Source organism: Lagenorhynchus albirostris, chromosome X (assembly GCF_949774975.1).
Source record: "Lagenorhynchus albirostris chromosome X, mLagAlb1.1, whole genome shotgun sequence".
Taxonomy (NCBI): Eukaryota; Metazoa; Chordata; class Mammalia; order Artiodactyla; family Delphinidae; genus Lagenorhynchus; species Lagenorhynchus albirostris.
The window spans coordinates 15,645,507-15,661,129 of record NC_083116.1 but is presented as its reverse complement, the minus strand read 5'-3'; the positions used below and the strand labels follow the sequence as shown (position 1 = coordinate 15,661,129).

The 15,623-nt window shown below is 49.6% G+C and overlaps 2 protein-coding genes across 2 annotated transcripts; both read left to right on the top strand.

The window, feature by feature from the left end:
* The first annotated feature begins 4,044 nt into the window (after positions 1-4,044).
* On the top strand, positions 4,045-4,384 carry LOC132513049 (cAMP-responsive element modulator-like). The gene is made up of 3 exons (XM_060137265.1): positions 4,045-4,083; positions 4,126-4,185; positions 4,340-4,384. Exons 1-3 carry the CDS (start codon positions 4,045-4,047, stop codon positions 4,382-4,384), a joined length of 144 nt encoding a protein of 47 aa, XP_059993248.1.
* Positions 4,385-10,596: 6,212 nt separating this feature from the next.
* On the top strand, positions 10,597-14,747 carry LOC132513350 (small integral membrane protein 10-like protein 2A). The gene is made up of 2 exons (XM_060137591.1): positions 10,597-11,203; positions 12,786-14,747. Exon 1 carries the CDS (start codon positions 10,626-10,628, stop codon positions 10,857-10,859), a length of 234 nt encoding a protein of 77 aa, XP_059993574.1. The 5' UTR covers positions 10,597-10,625; the 3' UTR covers positions 10,860-11,203; positions 12,786-14,747.
* The last annotated feature ends 876 nt before the right edge of the window (positions 14,748-15,623 follow it).

Below are 15,623 nucleotides of genomic sequence, written 5' to 3'. Positions count from 1 at the left end.
CCAGTCAAGTTGGCACATAAAATTAACCGTCACAATGTTATTATTGATGACTTCAAAATTATTTATCATCACAGTTTTCATTATAATTCCTCTTTGACCCAAGAACTATACAATATTGCTATTTTCCTCTTAATTTTTGGTTCTCCTGCCCTGTGATCGGAAAATGAGGTTCACTCTATTTCTACATTTAAAGTTCATTTAGGTTTTTTAAAAAGACACATATTTGACAGAATTTGCTGAGTATCCTAAAAACCCTAGAGAATCAGGATTCTATTTGTAAGGCACAAATTTAGAATACAGTCTTGGACCTCTAAATTACTTTAATGCCTTTGGCAATGCCCTTGGTGTGTGTGAAGAGGCAGTAACTTAGGGGAGATTGCCTTGCTCCCCGTTCGGCCCCCCTGCAATTTTGTACTCCCCATTCCCTTGGTAAGAGTTTTATTGGGTCCATTTTATGGATGTTATATGGCGATTCTTAACAGCTGTGCAGCTATCAAGGCTGGCCCTAAAAGCAGGAGGCTAAAAGACCTCAGAGAGACTTACCCTTTCCCAGCCAGGCTGAGAAAGCTCTCCCTCGGGATTCCACAGTGGTCTGTCCTGAAAGCAGCGAAAACCTGCGATGGGCACTTTGAGGTTTTTGCAACAGTGGCCCTGCTGAATCAGCAGGGATTGTTTCCCAGTGTGCTGGCGAGGTTGTCTAGGGAACATACAGGTGAATCAGTGCCCAACTGGCTCACCATCAGGTGGGTGAACAGAGACATGAAGATTTGCCCTCTTGCACCTGCATCACCATAACATTCTGAAAAGAAACCGTCTTAGGCACTTCCAGGAAACTGCATGCTCTTTCTTTCTGCAACCCTCTCTCATTTCTAGCCCAGTGTATAAACTGAACATTCTTAAAAAGAACCAAAGCTTACACTTAAGCCTTGGGCAGCTCCTGCTTCTTTTTGATTCCTCTGTAACAGATATGGAACAGATGAGAAGACAGCTCATCTCTTAGTCTTTCTTCAGCATTAATAATCAGCTTAGTTCCCCATTTCTGGAAATTCAACTACTGGAATTGGGGGTGGGGGGTTAAGTTCTCTCCTCACCAAAGTGATGTGTAAGTTAGTCACTATCTAGTCTTTTTCAGCTTGCATTGTCAAACAGGACTTCTCAGAGGTCTAGCATGGCCTAGATTCACATTTTTTAAGGATCAGAAGGTATTAAAATGTCATCTTTCCTCTGAGCGAGTGAAGCCCGTCACAATCTCCAACATGATACACTGATTTTCAAAAACAAGATTTTATTTCCAAGGATTACCTGGAAACCTGATTCATATATTAGAGAACCAGTTTACATTCATTAACTCCTGAGTCCCTGAAGAATTCCTCTAGATATTTTTTAGAAATAAACAACGTTAGTAGTCCGGGTTGATTGTATGCAACCACTTACTGCTGCACTCAGAGTTTCCTTTCAACACAACAATGATGAGTCCGTCCGTGGTCTTCCCTCTCCTGGATACTCCTACTGCTGTCTTAACCTTTCACTGTGGCCTGCATTTTGAAGTGCTTAGTGCTAAAGGGAATGTTACCGAAGTCAGGTTCGGCTGTTCACCACTTGAAAAGTCAATATTAAAGAGACAAGAGTTGGTTGGAAAGGAAATGTTGCTTTAATCAGGAAACCGGCTACCCAGGGAGAAGGTGGAATCCCAAAACCAACCCCAAAGACTCTGCTCAGTCATGAAAGTTTTTAAAGGGAAAAAGGGGAAATAATCTCAGTTAATCATTAAGGTAGAGGGTCAGATTCTTCGTCATTTTTCTGTTGCGTGCAGATCTGCTGACTCGTGATCTTCCTTTGGATGCTATCTTGTCCACGTGGTTCACCTGCAAATTTGCTAACGGGGAAATTAGGAGTAGAGGGTCAGTCATTCTTCAACTATTTAATTCTTCATTCTTACTCCTTAGAATCCAGGAAATGACTCAACACGTTAGGGAAGGCATGGTGTACATTCAGAAGAGCATAAGTCAGGAGTTAGGTTAAACGTTACCTAGTGATCTCATTTTTATAACTAAGGTCTGAGGGGAAACAGAGATAGACAAACAGAAAAGGGGCAAAAGAGCTGCTTACAGGAAGATTGTGCAGGATGAATAATATTCTGTACTTCACACCACACTTTATATCCCTTAAACCACTTGCTTCTTCATACTCCCTTTCAAAACACAATACCTTTCGGCTCAGTCTTACCAAAGCCCCTGCTCTGACTCCTACATACACTGACCCAGATTGGATGCCCCTAGAGAAGTCAAAAGCATGAAATAGAGAAGCCGGACCACCCTTCTTCATGCAACTTCACGCTTATCCTTCAACTACTCCAGCTGCTGAAGAGCTATAGAAGTTAAAGAAATCTCCCTGTGTTGTGTGTGCAGCACTTTGCCTGAGAGCGATTAAGTCAAGCCAGGCTGCTTCCCCTGTCCAGCTCAGCAAGCTTCGGGTTCCATTCAGACCTCCTTCTTCACACACTGAACTCTGAACAATAGAATCTCCAAGCTTCCGGAATTCCCTGGCAATCCAGTGGTTAGGACTCTGCGCTTCCACTGCAGGGGTCACAGGTTCGATCCCTGGTTGGGGAACTAAGATCCCGCAAGCTGCGGGGCGCGGCCAGGAAAAGAAAGAAAAAGAAAAGAATCTCCAAGCTTTGGAGTCTGGTTTTCCACTTAGAGAGCATTATCTTAACTTTCCCACACCACTACATTCCGATTCACCTCTCTAAAGGCCACTGAGATTAAGAGCATCAGCTAGCTCTTGGATTAATATATATAGCTGTACCAAGACCCATATACAAGGGGAGAGGTCACCCATATTGGTAAAGGTGGGACTGAAAGTTCAATTCTATGTGATGCCAGGAAGCCTCTTAGTAGAAGTCATTTGGTCATAGTAAAGGTGCACGTCGCTACTAGATTTAGCTGCCTAACAGCTTTAATATGGAGAAGTTGATTTACCCTCAAGAAAATGGCTCACTCTCCTTTCTTCTCTGCTAAAAGCCATTGGCTGTTGGTCGTCTGAACACAGCTGTCAGTTTGACCTTCTTGGAGGGGCACCAGCTTTGCCTCAAAGGGGCGTTGTTTACCACTCTGCATTCCACTCTACAAAATGAATTGCAAGGTTTCCCCTTGTCCGCACCTTATAGTGTGATGACGTTGCTCCCCTAAGGAGCAAACAATACATGCTTTAAAGTGGACTTGTAGGATTTGAGTGTCTTTCTTTTGATTTGAAACTACATCAGTAGTTTGGTTCAGGGTTTGGTAGTTGTCCTGATCCCAAGCCTGTGCCATCTTTGTTTTTGTTTTTTTCTTTAATTGGAGTATAGTTGCCTGTGCCATCTTTGTAACCTAACCTTTTCCTGCCTTTGAGGCAGCCCACGGGTATGTGCCCTCTTAGGCACTGAGGAATAGTAGGGGTTTAGCAGCCGGTCTGGAGACCTGATCTGGGAGAGAGCCAGGCATTCAGTTTCATCTACAAATGCCCATTAGGATTCAAAGTCGACCATCCTGAAAAAGGGTAAGGCCAGCATGAAGCTGGCCTTGGGATAAGTTCAAGTTAAAAATGAGATAAGTATAAGGGTGTTCAGTGGAGTAAGTTTAAGGTTTATTGGGAGACAATGAGAATGATGATAATACCTGGAACTGTTACTGGTCAGGAGACAAAAAACATTAAGACAAAGATTCGAATAATGTTAATGTCGTGTGTGACAACAGCATAAAAATGACTGCTCGGGGTCCTGGTTCAGCGGGGAAGCGCGGTTGCACGTCAGAGCTGAGTGCGGCCGACACAGGGCCGCCTTCACCGCGTTGCTGGGCAGTGGCACGCCTCCCAAGGGGCAGTGGGTTCCTCATCTCCACACCCTCCCGTCCGTAATCAGTGACCAGGGCTACTGCAGAAATCACATCGCTGCAGGATAAATGAAGAAGGAAACGGGGAAGGGGCAAAGCATTGATTGCAAATGGCAAATGTCTTAATAATGAACAAATGTGGCAGGAAAAAAAAAATAGAAGACAACTGACCATGGAAACAGTTGAATCCCAGCAGGATGGATCAGATTCTGTGTGACAGATTCTGTAACAGGTGTAACAGATTCTGTGGCAGAGTGAATCTGCTCATATGCAGACTCAGACTGGTCAAAATTCAATCCCTGGTTTAGCTCATGTTTCTGTAGCTGCGTCAGGCACCAGAAGAGGCTCCCCAGCTGTCACTCTAGTGTTGTCACCTTCTGGCCAAACGGTACATGCCCAGGGAATAATAAATGAGACACCACAGCCATCGGTTGTTCAGTCAGCACGAATACAAACTGTTCAGACAGCAGCGATTGCAGAGACAGATGAGTCTGCAGAATCAGAAGGTGTGATTGAATCTCGTAGAGGAATCCTTTCACGAAGACCCTTTATAGAAAAATACCGAATGAACTTTTCTCTGATGTGCCTAGTGTTCCCAAGATTGAGGAATAAAATGCAGAGGACCAAGGAATGTCCCCTAGCCTGACTACCATGGCAGTACCAACTACCATATATCAGACTAGCCAGCGCAATACAGTGTGTAAGATACAGTGTTAGGTTAGGCATCATTAATACCTAACCTGTGTATATAAAATTAAAAGTGAATGTTAAAGTGAGACATTTGCACTGGTAGCTGTCATATACTATTGAAAAGTAAAAAAAAAAATTATTACTGAATATAGAAGAAAACTGGGGGTAAAAATAAACAAGGGACAGTTTTTCCTATTTATATGTTATATCTACCCCTCATGAAAGTTTTCAACATGTTTTATGTTGTCTTTCTGATGCACGCAAACATGATAAGATGTAAATGTCTGTATTTCATTCTTGTTGGTTTTGTTACCAACAATTACATATCATACATACTAACCTAAAATAAGCACATTTGATTTCAAAATTATGTTTTAAATGTAATTCTGTTTTCACTACTTTCTATTGAGTTACTTTGTGCTGCACTTTTTTCCTAAAAGAGAATGGAAAAATGATCTACTTTTTAAAACTATAGCAATTGGACAGATCATTTTATTTTAAATGTTAAGCACCAAACAGATACAGTCACATTTACTTTTCAGATGACTTACATGAATTATATTAAGGTTCAGAGTGAGACAACAAGCATAAGTGACACCTGGAATAAAGTTAAGGTTCAGTATTTGGTAACAGGAATATAGATCTTCTATGGTTCAGCATGAAACAACACACATAAAGGGGACCGCTGGAATAAAGTTTAAGATTCAGGCTGAAACCACAAGCGCAAAGACAACTATTTGTTCAGTGTGAGACAAAAGCAGGAAATTTTCAATGGGAAAAGGTTATGGTTCAGTGTGAAAAAACAATCCTGAAGATTGGATTGGAATCTTCAATCCTCATTCTGCTGGAATGAGGTCAAGGTTCACTAGGCAACGCAAGCAATTAGATGACTGCTCAAATAAGATCACGTTTCAGTTTGGTGCAGGAAGCATAACAATGAATGGCAGAATTTATTCTTCAGTGTGAGACCAAAAGCATCCAGCTGACTGCTGAATGAGGTGAGTTTGGTGTGCGACGAGAAAGAAGATCACCAGGGAAATAAGTATAAAGCTCAGTGTGCCACAGCATTCCTGAACATGACGCTGGAATTAGGTAAAGGCTTAGAGGATGACAAGCTGGAAGGTCACTGCAGCAATAGGATAACGTTCAGTGTGACACAACCACCACGAAAATGATGGATTATTGTTAAGGATAAGAGTGAGACAAGAGCGTGAAGATGACTCCTGGGAGAAGGTTAAAAGGCCCAGTGTGAGATGCAATCAGAAAGATAAACACTGGACGAAGGTTATTCTTCAGTGTGGGACAAAATCTAGAAGATGAGTGCTGGAATAAACTTAGAGTCAATGGGAGAAAACAGGCCTGTTGCTGACTGCTAGAATTAAGGTACACGCGGTTCAGTGTGACCTGACAAACATGTTGGTGACTGCTTCAATAAAGGTTCAGGATGAGACCACCAACCTGAAAATGACTGTGGAAATATGGTTAGGATTGAAAGGGTGACGATGTGTATGAAGATGGCTGCTGGAATAAGGTTAAGGTTCAGTGTGCAACAATAAGCAAGTGGATGGATTACAAAAATAATTAGGCTTCAGTGTGAGGCAACAAGCAAGAAGATGGCCTCTGGAATAAAGGTCAGTTAAGTGTGAGACTATAATTATGAGGAAGACCACTGGAATACAGATAAGGTTTACTGAAAAACATCAAGCATGAAGCTGACCACTGCTATTCCGTTACTGTTCAGTATGAGTCAACCAACGTGAAGATGACCACTGATATAAGGTTAAGGTTAAGTGTCAAACATTGTCAGAAACATGATTGCTTGAATGAGGTTAAGGTTGAGTGTGGGATGGCAAACATGGTATGACTGCTGGAACCAACTCAAGATTCAGTATGAGACAAAATGCGTGAAGATGGCTGGTAGACTCATGTCTTGCTATGATGTGTGATCAAGCATTCAGTTGACTGCTGGAAGAAAGTTAAGGTTCACCAAGCCAACACAAACAAGATGAGTCGTGGAAAAGTTAAAGTTCAATGTGACACCAACAAACATTAGCACAGCCACTGGAATAAGATTAAGATTTAAAGAGTGTCAACAATCTAGAATATTACTGATGGAACAAGTTAAGGTTCAGTGTGACACAACTACCAAGAGGATGCCTGTTGGAATAAGGGCAACATTCAGGTGAGTTAAGAAGCATAAAACAACAAGGTCCTACTGTATAGCTCAGGGAACTATATTCCATATCTTGTGATAAACCATAATGGAAAAGAATATGAAAAAGAATGTATATATCTATAACTGAATCACTTTGCTATACAGTAGAAATTAACACAAAACATTGTAAATTAACTATACTTCAATTTAAAAAAAGATGCATGAAGGTGACTACTGGAATAAGTTTAAGTTTCAGCATATGTCTGACCACAAGCATGACGATGAATGCTGATAGAAGGCAATTATTCAGGGTTTCCCTGGTGGTGCAGTGGTTAAGAATCCGCCTGCCAACGCAGGGGACACGGGTTCGAGCCCTGGTCTGAGAAGATCCCACATGCCGCAGAGCAGCTAAGCCCATGAGCCTACAACTACTGAGCCTGCACTCTAGAGCCCGCGAGCCACAACTACTGAAGCCCACGCACCTAGCGCCCGTGCTCTGCAGCAAGAGAAGCCACTGCAATGAGAAGCCCGCACACCGCATCGCACACTGCAACAAAGAGTAGACCCCGCTCACCACAACTAGAGAAAGCCCGCGCGCAGCAACAAAGACCCAACGCAGCCATAAATAAATAAATTTATATTAAAAAAAAAAAACAAAAAACAAACGGTTCAATTAGAACATGACAAAAGACATTTCACTAAAGAAGACATACAGATAGAAATAAGCACATAAAATGATTTTCACCATTATTAGCCATTAGAGAAATATAAATTAAACCACAATGAGATATCACTATACACCTATCAGAATGTCAAGAATAAAAAATAGTGATAATACCAAATGTTGATGAGTATGAAGAGAAACTGGATCTATTCACAAATTGCTGATGGGAATGTAAAATGCTACAGCCACGATGGAAAAGTTTAGCTGAGTCTTATGAAACTAAACACGCACTTACCATACAACCCAGCAATTGCACTCTTGGGCATTTATCCCAGATAAATAGAAATTTTTGTTCACACAGTAACCCGTGAACAAATATTCACAGCAGCGTTATTCCTAATAGCCAAAAACTGGAAACTCTGGTGTGCTTCCTGGGTAAGTGGTATACAAACTATGGTACAACCATCCCAAGGAATACTAACTCAGCAATAAAAGCAGTGAACTATCGACACGACATTCCCAGCAAATTGGATGACTCTCCAAAGAATGATGTTGAGTGACAAAGCCAATCCCCAAAGGTTACATACTGTATGAGTCCATTTGTATAACATTCTCAAAAAGACGAAATTATAGAAATAGACAACAGATTAGTGATTGCCAGGCATTAAGGAGGAAGGGCAGGAAGGAAGTGGGTGTGGCCAAAAAAGGGCAACACAAGGGATCCTGACAGTTATGAAACTGTTCTATATCTTGAGTATGATGGTGGATGCATGAATCCACACATGATAAAATTGCATAGAACTAACACACACACACACACACACACACACACACACACACACACACACACACAAAGTAAACTGGGGAAATCTGAACAAGATAGATAGATTTGTGTCAATATCCTGATTTTGATATTGTACAGTACTGCAGTTTTGAAAGATGCTACCACTGTGGAAAACTGGGTAAAATGTACATGGGACCTCTCTATTTTTTCTTGCAATTGTATGTAAATCTACAATTATCTCAAAAGAAAAGCTTTAATTAAAAAATCAATTGCAGTTCTATATACTAACAATGAACATGTGGAAACCAAAATTAAACACACAGTACCACTTACAGCCACTCTAAAGGAAATGAGATAGATGTAACTCTAACAAAATATCTACAGGGTTGCTGAGTAAGTACAAAGAGGTAGCCCAAAGCAGTTCTTCTGTGGTGATGGAATATTTTTGTATCTTGATTGTAGTAGTGGTTACATGAATCCTGACATGGGATAAAATTGCTAGAGCTGGGCTTCCCTGGTGGCGCAGTGGTTGAGAGTCCGCCTGCCGATGCAGGGGACACGGGTTCGTGCCCTGGTCCAGGAAGATCCCACATGCCATGGAGCGGCTGGGCCCATGAGCCATGGCCACTGAACCTGCGTGTCCAGAGCCTGTGCTCCGCAACGAGGAGAGGCCACAACAGTGAGAGGCCCGCGTACCGCAAAAAAAAAAAAAAAAATTGCTAGAGCTATACATGCGTGCACACACACACACACACACACACACACACACACACAAATTAATGCAGGTTAGAAAAATGGTGAAAACTGAATTAGGCCTGTAGTCTAGTCAAGAGTAATATACCAGTGTCAGTTTCCTGGTTTTGATATTATACTCTGTCTATAGAAAATGCCACCATTGGGGAAGCTGGGTGAAAGGCACAATGTCTTTTTTGTTCTATTTGTGCAACTTCCTGTGAGTCTATAATTATTTCAAAATAAAATGTTAAAAATAAATGAGATGAGGCCAAGGAGAGGTTTCAGAAATGATTGGAGGAAACAGGTTCTGCAAATGAATGACGCTGGATCCAGTCTGGAACAAAGGGTTTCTATAAAGCATAAGTCTATATTCCTGTGCCCCTTCTTTTTCAAATAATTTTTATTGCATTATACAAGTAATACTTATAGATATACATATGGATATACATACATATACATGGAGAATAAAAAGTATGTCCTCCTTCCTACTGCCTTAACCAGAGTAAACAATGTTCCGTAATTTGATATATATCTGCCCTGGTGTTTTTTATGCATTCATATCCATGCATGGTTATATTGTTGATAAAATCATGATGCAATCCAATAACCTAGTGTCTCTCAAACTTACTTTTCTTCCTTGATCATGCAGGTAGACATTTGCTCAGTGTATATGAATCTGCTGGGTTCCTTAAACACTTATACAGAGGCTACAGAGATATTCAGTGTGATGGTGAACAGGCATTTTGAGAGAGACTATTAAGGTATTAATTTAGGCCAGTCCTCCTTGTGAAAATTGGGATGAGGTCTTCGTGAATCAGCTTCATGCAGACAGCTTTTTAAAAGTCCTGACCATAACGAAGCATGCGCATTTCAATAGTCTTGAAAACGTGACGGAGTTTGGATTGGATGTGGTTTAGAAAAAGATTAGACGAAACCACGAAAAGGCTTTAAAGCCCAAAGCAAGAAAAAGGCAATGAATGAGAGCAGATTAATACCTGAGAGGACCTTGTGCGGTATCCAGGGCAAAGATAGACTAAGAGGAGTGCTTAGAAATCACTACAGAGTGAAAGGTAAGGAAAACGAGGCAATGGAGCAATTCACGAATAAAGAAATACACATGACCAGCCAATATACCCGAAAGGAAAAAAATGCGCGTGTGGGTTTGGTGAAACTCCATAGGGCAGAGTTACCATAAACATGTGAATTCTTAGAAAAGTACAGTGGGTTGGCTGGCCCGGTTTTCTGTGGAGACAGGGAGGGAGAGGAGATGGTGTAAACGGGGCAGAGGGTTCAGGGTGGGCCTTCTGTGCAGAATCAGCCCAGCGGTCCAGACCCTCACGGCCTCTACTCCTCTGCTCTAGCGCATTCTGCAAAAGGATCCCAGGGCAGCAGCGCCTTACAACGCACTCTGGCCCTCTGGCCCTGTTCCTGGGAGTCGGGCAGAGGGCGGGGCTTGCCGGCGGGGCGTGTCCCGTGGGTGGGGCTGAGTCCGCGGCGGCCAATCTGTAGCCCCAGAAAAGGGCACGGCCACGCTAGGGGCGGGGTTAAGCTGGCGGCCGCCACTCAGGGAGCAGGCGAGGGGGTGGAGCTGTCTGTGGCGGTGGCTGCTGCTGCCTCGGGAGACGGCGGAGCGGGCGGGGCGGGCTGTCGCCTCCAGGCCTCACGTCCACCTGCCCACCCGCTCCCACTGCGGTCAGTCGGCGGGGTGTGCGCCGGGCCGAACCCATGGCGGCGTCGGCGGCCCTGTCTGCGGCGGCGGCGGCTGCCATGTCGGGCCTGGCGGTGCGGCTGTCTCGCTCAGCTGCGGCCCGCGGCTCGTACGGCGCCTTCTGCAAGGGGCTCACGCGCACGCTGATCACCTTCTTCGACCTGGCCTGGCGGCTGCGCATGAACTTCCCCTACTTCTACATCGTGGCCTCGGTGATGCTCAACGTCCGCCTGCAGGTGCGGATCGAGTGAGCGCCCGCAACCACCGCGCGGCCGCGACGGCAGGGGCGCCGGCATGAAGCTCCGCGGGACCCAGGGCCGCCGGGACGCGGCGGGGGAAGGAGAAGGGGCGGCCCGGGCCCCCGGACCCTAGACCTCGGCGGAGGTCACGGCCACCGAGCCCCAAGCCCCGGCTCTGGTCACCCACGTCGCGGCCGGTGACGAACTGCACAGAAACTCGCGAAACGGGCCCTTTCCATCGAACTCGAGAAAATTACTTGAGTGCGGCCGACCTGTTGCCTCACCTTGGGCGAAGTGGGGAGCAGAAGGAAGAAATTCTGCAGCAGGAACGTGAATGACTGGCCCTGACCAAAGAGGTAGGAGGCCAGAGGTTGGACTTCGGGCTGGAGGGAGGCGGTTGCCATGACATGTAGATGTCCAGGCCCCTCGGTGGTTTGGGGGAGACGTGGAAGGCGCCCGAGAAAGCCAGCCCGGAAAGCTGCCGAGCCGCGAGCAGGCAAGGCAGGGCGGGCGCATGCCCTCCGGAGTCCCTTGTCATATTTCCAAGATGGGGGTGAGAGGCGGCGGCCTCGGCATCTTGGAGGGTCAGCCCATCACCTCCCGGCCACGGCCCCAGTGGTGTCACCTGAACACGGGGGAGTGGAGGGAAATGGGCTCAGGGAGGCCCAGGGGAGGCCCAGGGAAGGCCCTAGAGGAGAAAAGATGCTGCTACCCTTGTCCTCTACACGCTGGGGGGCAGCCTGGAAGGGTGGCTGTGTTCTTGGCCAAAGCCCAGGTCTGTTTCTCAGCGCTTTGCAAACCGGCCCCCTGCCTGGTCTCTGCGGCCGGGGGACTGCTCTCTGCCTGCTGCTGCTGGCCCTGTTGCTCCCCTCTCCGCTCTCCTGGGGCATCCTCCAAAGCTCCGCATCTGCGGCCACGGAAGAGCAGGAAAGGTGCATTCCTCCCCGGCCCTCCCGCCATCTCAGCCACGCTCCCTCCAGCTCCTCCCCGTGCCCTCCCGGTGCCACAGCCCTGGACGGCCTCCAGCAGCCCCCGTGTCCCAGAGGATTTGGGAAAGTGGGGATCTCCTTGAGCGGAGGGCAGCTCTCAGGCTGGGGTGGAGGGGAGATGGAGAAGGGGCTTGTAGAGGAGGTGACACTTGGCGAGACAGGGACCTCTCTGGGTGGGGAGGCAGCTCTCAAGTCCCCATCTCTTTCTTTGTCTCAGGAACTGGTGTTATAGGAAGTGACCTGCCCCTTCTCTGGTCTTGTCAAGAGAGTGCCTAACCCTAACCCTGACCCTGACCCTAGAGCTGCCTGGGGAGCAGCCTAGAGAAGGGCCTGACCCACGAGGACAGGAAGGGACCAGGCAGAGACCCTGAGGGGTGGGGTGGCCCAGTGGTCCGGTTCTGGCGTGGGGAAGGAAGGACAGACCTAGCGACACTCTGCGGGAGCTCTGTCCTCCCCACCTACTGGGGCTCTGGGAGGGGAGCGCTTTGCCCTTATCACACAGGTAAGAAGTGGTGGAGCGGAATCTGCCTCTGGGCCTGCACTCTCCCACCTTCTTCTGGAAGACCTAGCAGCGGGATGGGGGAAGGGAGCAGAGGCTCCCAGGGGACCTAGAGACAGAGGGGCCCATGGTAGGGAAAGTGGAGTGTATGGGAAGTCACAGGGAAGACCGGGGGACAGTCTGAGCTGAGATGGGCACAGGAGAGATGAGTCCCAGCACCCCCAGCGAGCAAGGTCCTCACCCACAGAGCCGGACCTCCCCACCCTGCCGCAAATCCCACCCAAGGCTGGACCAAGGGCTCCTCAGTGTTGAGTGGCACAACCCTCTCAGTTTGGGTGGTGGGACGGGAGGGTGGGTGGCTCCTGGGGACCGTGTCACCAGGAGGGGAAGGGACAGTGGTGGGTGGGGTGGGGCTGAGACCCACGCCTGACCCCATGTCTCTGTCCCCAGGCTGGCCCCTGGGCCCAGCGTCTCACGGGAGAGTCTCCTCTGGATGGGCCTGCATTGGTCCTGGAGGCCTTGGCTGCGCTGCTGACTGACGCCCCAGGAGCGGTGCAGAGGGGAGGCAGGACAGACCCTGGCCCTCACCCCGCACCGCTCCCACGTGTGCTCGGGCGGTGGTTGCTCATGGTCGATGCACTCAGAGTTCCTGGGGCTGAGCACCCCAGCAGCCTGGTTGCCCCCAGGACAGAGCGGCCGAGCCTCACACCATGTGCCCTCCTCAGCTGCCCAGCTGGAGTCCGGGTCCCACGTGAGGATCTCTGCCTGCCTCACCCCGGGGCCGGAGGCTGCACCGCGGCCACCACGTGCCCCCCACAGATGCCCACCGACGGGGCCTGATGGCTTCCTTCCTTGTGCCAAGTCACCCGGGAGCCCTGGTCCTGGTGGCCCTCCTCCAGCCCAACTGTGCCCACCCAGGGCCACTTCTGGGAGCCTGCCAGCCTGCGAACTGCATCCCTGGAGCTCTGGGGACAGCCTCTGAGACTGTGCCACGGGGCTGCATGGGAGGAGAGCAGCAGAGGACGAGGGGCCTCCTTGGGGCTGATTCGCAGACGTGCCCCTTTCAAGCCCAGCTCTCACCCTCCGGGTGGCTCGATCCCCAGCTCCAGCCTCTTGCTGGGCCAGCCTGAGCGGGCTTGAGAATGGCACAGGGGAGGCTCTTCACTGGCCGCGTGGGTGCCCGTGTGTGAGTGCGCATGTATGAGTGTGTGCGGGTGTGAGCGCGTGTGTGTGAGTGAACGTGCGGGTGTGAGCGTGTGTGTGAGTGCTTGTGCACACACACGAGTGGCTGTGCGTTGCAGCGGGCGCGGAGCTGTTGAGCAGAGTGAGCTGTGCAGGGTGCCCTATCCTCCCTGGGCTCCGGGCTCAGCCGGAGCTGCCTGGGGCTGCTTCCCAACAGGGAGAATGCGCGCTGGAGGCCCAGGGGCCCGGGCTCAGAGACCCCCTCCCACCCATCGTGGGAGGGGCACGGCGGTGGCCCTGGCTGGGGCTGTCTGCGCTCTGAGGGGCTGGCCGTGGGAGGGGCTGGGGACGCGTCCTTAGCATGCGCTCCTGCCGCGGCTGTTCTTACGGTTCTGGCCCCGAGTCCTGAGCTGCTTCCGCTTCCCCACCTCTTCCTCGTCTCCCCCGCTGGGCCCTTGCTGCTTGACGGGCTCTCAGAGCACTTTATTTATTTGCCGTCTGTTTCTCAGGCAGTGGAGCTTTCACAATATCAGACACCGACTTGAATGAGACAACTTCCACTTTCCTGTGTGTGATGTACTCTGCACCGGGCAGCAGCGTCTGGTCAGAGAAATGTTCTTGCATCGGGTGTTGTCAAATCTTGTTGTCTGTCTCAGTTAAGAAGAAAGTCCTTTGAGTTCAATCAAATAAAACCTGGAGGCCTCCTGTTTCTGCCGCCTCGGAGGAGAGAGGGGCGGCGAGCTCACCCCACTCTGGTGGCCGGGAGCTGGGGGAGGGGAGCACCCCGAGGGCTCTAAGGGGGCGGGGCTGAGGGCGGGGCTGGTGCCGGGTCAGAAGATGAGGCGAGACCCGAGCTGACCCGGACCACTGCTCCCGTGAGGGGAAGGCAGCAGCACAGGCCTGGCCCAAGAGGTGGCACTTTGTCCCATTCACAAACTTTATTTGAATCAACTAACGCCTAGGCCTTTTCTTCATCTTAGAGGCTGGTGTTAGAAGGCGCGTAATTCAGCTGAACCCCGAGGGCGGGCTGCGGTAGGTGAGGTGGAATGGACTGTCTGCAGATCATTTCGTGTCCCCGAAGGCCCTTCCGCAGCCGCAAGTGGCAGGGTCTCCATCACCTCCCAGCTGGCCAGGTGGTGTCTGAGTTTCGGAGAAGATCAACCTCTGGGACTGGAAACCTGCCTCCCTTACTCCCACCTTAGACGCAAGCTGTCCCGGCAGAGAAGCCGGGGCGGGGGCTCTGAGGCTGCTGCAGGGGGAGGGTGGGCCGAGGACAAAGGGCTGGGGAGGGACGCCTGCAGGGGAGGGCAGCACCCGCCTCGGAGGAATGCAGGCCCATAGGACCCAGGAGAGGGGTGTCCTGAGGACTCGGGGTGTGGTCACACGAGGAGCGCAGCCTGGGGTAAGACACCTGTCGCCAAGAGCTCCGCAGGGGTCAGTGCAACTTGACAAGAGGGCCTCTTCCAGCAACCGCCACCCTAGGAGGGAGGGGTAGACCCCAGTCCCGGCCAGAGCCCTGAGCTTCCCGTCCCTTGGTCCAGATGGTCCTGTTCAGTCCCTGATGGTTCTGCACCCACTTCAGGGACCAGGTAGCCTGGCACAGCCAGATGGGAGAGAGGATCCAGCACCCAGGGGCCAAGGGACCATGATGAGGGAGGACCGTATTCCTCCGCGAGGGAGGCAGGCAGGCTGGTGCATCACACTCTGGTTAAGAGGGGCGCCTAGGAGACCAGAGACCTGCGCGCTGAGCCCAGCTCTTCCACTGACCACAGCAGAGCCCCAGGCCAGCCACGGGCACTCGTGCATTTTCAGAAAGGAGCCTTCAGGGTGCTGTGGGCCTTCAGTGTGAGGATGTCTCTTCAACAAATGGCCCCAGGTCTCAGCCAGAGCAGCCCTGTCACCATGAGGAAAGGAAATGAACTGGCAGGTGGTGAGAGCCTGCCGAGCTCCAGGCACCATGCCTTAACCTCATCATCCCCATGGCCACCTTCTGGAGGAGGTCACCACTAGGATGTCACTGAGGTTGAACCTCGAGCTGGCCTCAGCTCCTCACCCTTCCCCGCTCCTTGGGTTGCACGTTCTGCCCACTGTTCCCACAGCCAGAGC